The sequence below is a fragment of the Bidens hawaiensis genome, unplaced genomic scaffold (genome assembly GCF_021521415.1).
Source record: "Bidens hawaiensis isolate Kalapana, Puna unplaced genomic scaffold, B.hawaiensis_p1.1 tig00014643_1, whole genome shotgun sequence".
Classification (NCBI taxonomy): Eukaryota; Viridiplantae; Streptophyta; class Magnoliopsida; order Asterales; family Asteraceae; genus Bidens; species Bidens hawaiensis.
Window position 1 is genome coordinate 162,236 of NW_027492277.1, and position 7,057 is coordinate 169,292.

The window sequence follows — 7,057 nt, forward strand, 5'->3', positions numbered from 1 at the left end:
CGAACGTGCTCAACAACCAGTATCTCCTTCTCTTGTATACGAACGTAAGTGGCAACAACACAAACAATATCTAAATATCATCTTATCAATTTGATAGATATAATCATTCAAAGTATATAATCAGACCCACCAACCAAACCAATATACATGAATAAAAGCAGCAAATAAATAATCAGAAAAGTATATGGCTCCTGCTGCTCCATCCCCACACTTGAATGTTGCATTATACTTCAAGGGAATCTCCACACTTCTTCCTTCAAAACTTAAAAACCAAAAAAAAAAACTACAAAAAACTACGTTAGTGACTCAAGGAAAAATAAAAATAAGAAAGAATATACAAACTCTACACTTGAGTTTTCACTCAAGAACCACGTATGACAATTAAGTGCGACGGATCCAGAGGAGTTTCCTCCATCTCGATAGACTCTTCCGGTCCTCCAATATAGTGCTTCAAGCGTTGACCGTTCACCTTCCAAGACGTTCCATTATCCAGATTCTCCAACTCCACCACTTCATACGGAAAAACTTCTTTCACCAAATACGGTCCCGTCCACTTCGATCTCAACTTTCCTGCAAACAACTTTAAACGAGAGTTAAATAATAATACCTTATCGCCTTTCTTGAAATCTTTGCTACCTTTTAACCGCCGATCGTGTAACGCTTTCGTCTTTTCTTTGATGTTCAACGATCGGGAATATGCTGCATCCCGAAGCTCTTCCATTCCTCGTGGCCTCGGTAAGATAGACATTTACCGTCTTCAATGCCCAATAATCCCGATGCTCCAACTCCACCCGAAGATGACAAGACTTACCATAAACAAGCATAAACGGTGTAGTACCCAACGGAGTCTTGTACGCGGTCCGGAATGCCCACAACACATCATCTAACTTCTCCGACCAATCCTTTCGGCTAGCCTCAACCGTCTTCTCCAAAATCCTCTTCACCCTTCGATTTGCATTCTCGACTTGACCATTCGTTTGAGGATGATAGGCAGTAAAGGTATGATGAGTAACCCCATAACGAGCTAACGCTTTCTCCATGACGGTATTACAAAAATGGGTGCCCCGATCACTCATAATATGTTGGGTCAGATTCATGATAAGGAAGATTGGAATCTTCTCAACCTCCTCAGAAAACGGCTAAGTATGGACTTCGAGAAAGCCTAGACGATCGAGCATGGTTTTACTACTTCGAGCAAGGTCTTCAGAACCTTAAATGGTTAATTCTTCTAAGTGTTAAGGCTTCGAGCAAGCTACACTTCTGTGAGCAAGAGTGTTCTTCTATCAAGCATGGATTGCCAATCGAGCAAACAATTTGATCATACAAGTTTTAACCAAGTGTTATGAGCACAGGATGATCGAGCACATGGGGACAAGCATGGATGCAATAAGAAGTTGTCACGTGATTAAAGCAAGGACTTCGAGCACAGTTCAGTTCCCAAGCAAGATTTACATCCGAGCATGCTAAAGATTGCTGAATAAGAAAAGCTGAAGACATCAAGAAGAATGAGCTTGCTCGATGGACTAGTTCGAGCAAAGCATGGACTAGTCAAGAGGAATGAAGTCTGCTGGAAGGGAATATCTTCACTGAAGATATTCTAAGTAAAGTATGCTCAAGGACATTCAAGGAGCATACTAGCATAGTGAGTCTGCTCGAGCAAGATTGTTACCTTACTCGATGTAAGACCGCGAATCCCGGGAATCCTACAGTTGGTATTCATACAAAATACTTATAAAATACTTAAATTCAAAAACAGTTCATTTCATTAAAAAACCAATTCAGAGTATAATTTAGCGGAAAACCATAATTAACAAAATAAGTTCCCAAAACCAATTTAAATATGTTTGATAAAACTTTTCAAAAGAAATGTTTAATAATGAAATCTTCCATTCACTTATGCCCTTCACTGCCCAAGTAGCTTCGTGCACGTCCAAGCGATAAGGCATCCTCCTCTTAACCTGAAACTCACACTAACATGCACACAAAGTCAGCTTGGGCTGAGTGAATTCAAGTTTTAAAAAATAACATCAATAATAATAATCATAATAGTCATTCCAAAGGTTTTAAACTATAAAAGAGATACATCAGTTAGGCCATCATCTTCATTAAATAATCATCCTTATATCTATTTATATACATACATATATATAAACATATTTATAAGTGCATCCCTATATATATATAAATATATATATATAACATCCAAGTAATAACATCAGGGTCGAGCAAACATACAACCCAAACACGTAACATCTCCAACGTATGCAAACACAAAGTAGGCATACGTAACATTCGTAGTCGATAACGACTACTAACATCGCCAAATATTAGCCATACAATAATACATACATACATACATACTATAACATCCCAAGGCCTACCATATACAAGCAAGCCTATATAAAATAGTTGAAACGTTTCATCAAGCAAAATCGGTTAGGTGTGCATGCTACCCCAAAACTTAAAAAGAGTCAAAAGGGGCATCATGAACTCACCTGACACAAGACACGTATTCACCACGAGCTAGATAATCCCTAAGAAATCCCAAAACTCAAACACCTGTCGGTTTACATACAAGCATTACAATCGACATCGAAAGGACTCGTTTATCCTACGAGATGTTCTAACATGGTTCGAGTTACCTAAAGTCTCGACCTCATCAAACTGAATCATAACAGCCCCCGGGGCCTTACATTCACCAACACGACCCTTAGATACTCCCGGGAATAAAGAATTCCCAATTTACCTCCGGAAGCACTATGTGACACTAACACGCGCGTTTAAGAGTCGTATAGGCCATTAACATCCAACTCAGTCCCGTGTGGACCCAACACGATAAAATCACAGCCAACAAGTCCACACTATGCTACATGAGTCAAATGGGTCGGTAACTCGCAAGTACAACGCACCAACCATTCAATAAACGCAATTGCGCGTTGTACCGACCCGTTTGAGTAACCGACAACCAATTCAGCCCCATAACTTATAAAAATGATTTTTCAACAGCTCGTACATCAAAGCAAGTATCCCCGAGCTGAATTGGTTGTTAGTCACTTCAACCCTCGCGTTAAACGCATCAAATTACAATTCTAGTCAACCGAACACTAACAATCAAACTACAACTAGTTGACCAATCTAACGAACACCAATGAGCATGATTTTTAAGTATGATATACTAGACATACCTAGGAGTATTTTGGTGCAAAAGCCTCAACCAAAACAGTCCCGAAAAGGTTAGAATTGACAGCCACCCGGTAAGCCTACAACACGCAATTTAACGATTAATACGCGTGATATAAGGGTCAATTAAGGTGTAAAAGACTTGGGGAATCGTAGTACTAACCTTTAATTGTTGTTTTACGCTCACACCTTGGCTGGAAAGAAGAAAATCGCACGGGGGGTGGCTGCAAGAGTGGCTAGGGTTAGGTTTTTAAGTTTTATGTTATAATATAAAAATGTTTCATCCTAGCCCCTCAAATTTGAAATGTATGGCAACTAGAAGTAAAGTTAGGGATTTAACGTACCGGGAAGATGGTAGGGCCAACGAAATATGCTGGATAACTCCCGAGAAGTATACATACTTTACATGATTTAAATCCTTAAACCGTAAATTAACGGGCGTTACACTCGAGGACTCAACACTTGTATTATTTTATATTTCATTATGTAATGATTATGAACTTCTAGAAGGAATGTCAGGGTCTATAAATACGGTCCTAGGTTTCCATTTATGGCACGGATTTGCACACCGATAACAGCGCACACAATACGAGAAACATTCCAAAAGAATATTCTATTTTGTTTTCTTCGTACAGCCGCCTCCGCCGTCACACACGAAACCCTAGACATTCTTTTCACTGTTCCATTAATGATATATTAAATACAGTGAATCTTTGTCTTTGAATGCATTCTCACTGATTATTCATTATCATTTCGTGTTTGTTATTTTCACTCATTCGTTCCCACTTGTTGGATATCCTGATTCCACCGGGATATTCAATAGGCCTTTTGGGTAAACGAGTCAGTGTGTTCTTGTCAACCTTTTGAGGTTTCACCCGATTCAGGGTCCTGACAAGTGGTATCAGAGCTTGAGTATGCTCGCTGAAGGCCACGGGACAGAAGGTTTGTGAAAAGGCTTGAAGCATTACTCTGTTTCGCTACTGCAAATTTCAGATCTACAGAAATGGAAGATCAAGAAGTCTCTACAAACAAGTTTCCAAGGTTACTCGGGCAAGAAAACTTCATTAAATGGAATGTGCTATTTGAAGCAGCTGTGAACTATAACGACCTAGAGCTCTGGACTTCCATCACTGAAGGAAACTGCGTTCCTTCAACAGCTCCGAACAACAATACCACCGTGAGCTAAAAATGAAGAAACGGGATTTTAAAGCTTTGTCTATGCTGAAGTTAGGGCTTTCTTGGGAGATTTTGACAACTGTCAATCATCATAAGACTGTAAAGGGTATGTATGATGCAATTATCGAAATGTTTGAAGGGAATACTGAATTAAGAGAGATCAAGAAAGATAGACTGAAGCAACAACTAGACATGTTTAAGTTTAAAGATGGGGAAAGATTAAAATCAGTGTTGCAGAGGTTTATGATGATAGTAAACGACATAAGAACGACTGATTTGCAGATCTCTGACTTTGAGTTGAACAAAAAGCTTTTATTATCTTTGTCCGGTGAATGGTACACTGCCAGCAAGTTAATAAAAAAAAAGCAAGTTTTCCCAACTTTAAGTTGGATGATGTGATTGCTTTTCTCAAGGCTGCAGAACATGAGATGATTGAAAATCATATGATTCGAGAGGACAAGCCATGTTTTCAAGTGAACAATGCTCTTGTAGCACCAATGGGCAACCTCTCAATTAAGAACCAGCAGCCTATTATTGAAGAGCCATCATAATAAAATTCAACTTGCAGTGGCTAATCAAGATTCAATGTTCAGTTGATCGAAGATGATACTCCTTCTACAGCAAATGGGTAGCCTACATTTATGCAGAACAATAGTGCTCAAGGAACAGACTATCAAGCATTGTTCTCTATGTTTACTGAGTCATATCATGCATTTGTCGCCAAGAACCTGATTAACACAAGTATTATGCAGGAAGATCTTGAGCAAATTGATGCTGATGACTTAGAAGACATGGACATAAAATGGCAGGCAGCTATGTTGGCTGTGAGAAGCAAAAGGTTGTATAACAGAACAGGAAGAACGAGTTTTAATGGACCAAATGAAAGAATCAGCTTTGATAAATCAAAAGCCATCTGTTATAACTGTCAACAACCAGGACATTTTGCCAGAGAGTGTAACATGCCAAAGCAGGTTGGAAATCAGGTGAACCGGAATCAATTCTACCAGAACTAGAATCAGAACTTCCATCACCAGAGAAATCAGATCACCAACCAAAACCCTTATCAAAATCCGAACAGACCCCAACAACAAACATTTCAACCCAAAAGAAACAATCAAATGTAGGTTCACACAAATCAGAACAGAACTAATCAGAACAATGTGAACCAGCTGAGAGATCAAAGAAATATAGTTATAACCAGGGTTCCATAGGATGGGGAATTTGATTGGAGCAACCATGCAGCTGAAATGGAGAAGGCAAATGTTGCATTTATGGCCAAAGTGCATGACAAGCCTGAATCTTCAAATGCTCAGGTACAATCTGATGTTTCAATTTCTGATCTTCTTTTTACTATTGACAAACTAAATCAGTAGATTGGAAAGTGGAAAACTGAGTGTGGGAGAAAGGAAGCCTTCTTGAATGTCTATGAAGCAAGTGAAGCAACTTATGAAAGTCAAATCAAGGGGCTTGAAGAGGATTGTATGATGGCATACCAAACCCAATCGAGAATGACAATTGAAATTAAGGGGTTGAAGAAGATGTATGCAGAAGAGAAAATGAAGAATGCTGAATTACTGATTCAAATGGAATTCTTGAAGAACCTTGTTTCTATAGGCAATATAGTGGGTTATGTTAATAAAATGACTGAGGAAGAGAAGTATAAAAAGGTGCCACCACCTTTTTGTGATAGCTACCCACTGAAAGTAGACAAAGAAATAAGAAGTGAATATCTTAAACATTTCAAGAATGTTTTTGATGATAAGGCTGAGTTTGTGACGCAATTTGATGATGTGTTTGTGGACAAGAATGGAGAGTTTGCAGTGAAGCAGAGTAAGGAACCAGAGACTGAGAAGAATAAAAAATTGGAAGGACAGAAAAAGAAGTGGAGTGAGTACTCCAGTGAAGACAGTAACTGCAGCTGTGGAAGCTCTAAGTCATCTAAGGGTAAGAAGAAGAGAGGATCAAGCAAAAAGAAAAGTGAAAAGATTCCTCTTTTGCCAAAGATGACTCCAAAGATGAACAAGCACTATGAGAAGATGAGAAGAGAACATGTGGTGTTTGACATCTGTGCAAGACAACGGCCTGAAATCAAGAAAAGAATAGAAGAAACTTTGAAATCTTCTTATGATCAGTCACATCCTCCAATCTATCCAGTTTTCTCAAACAATGAACTATTTGACATTGGAGATGTGGAATATGTACCAATGAGAAGATCTGCTAGAGAAGAAAAGGGAAACTGTTATGGAATTTCATTTAAGTTGAAACCTGTCGTGTTTGTGAAAGAAAAATATCATCTGGAGGCTGACCTGAACAAACCAATCATGATGGATTTTAGCAACTCTTTGTGTCCTAAAACCTCCTTAGGATTTGACTTCCCCAAACCCAGTGACAAAATTAAGGACAAGCAATTGCTTGAAGACATGGGGAGTTATGCAAAGGTCTGGTGCAAGAAGTGTGATGCCTATGGTCATCACACTGACTCTTGCTGGTTTGAAGAGGAAGAATTTGTTGTTCCTGATGTGGTGTGTGGTTTTGATATGAAGGGATATAAGAAAATGTATCAAAGATACTTAAATGAAGAAAAAGGGAGCTCAGATGATGAAGAGAAAAGATCAGTGCTAGAGAAGAGACTGAAACAAGTCTTGAAGATCAAGGATGAAGAAAAAGTATCAAGCAAACCTGCAAAGAACAGAAGGTAAAG

The 7,057-nt window shown here is 38.8% G+C and overlaps 1 protein-coding gene across 1 annotated transcript; it reads right to left on the minus strand.

The window, feature by feature from the left end:
- Positions 1–361: 361 nt before the first annotated feature.
- LOC143547131 (uncharacterized) lies at positions 362–748 on the minus strand. Its single transcript, XM_077038629.1, has one exon. The coding sequence runs from the start codon at positions 746–748 to the stop codon at positions 362–364; it is 387 nt and encodes a 128-aa protein (XP_076894744.1).
- Between the last annotated feature and the right edge of the window lie 6,309 nt (positions 749–7,057).

Coding starts and splice junctions, on each gene's coding strand:
- LOC143547131 (XM_077038629.1), bottom strand. CDS start 748: ATGTCTATCTTACCGAGGCCACGAGGAATGGAAGAGCTTCGGGATGCA.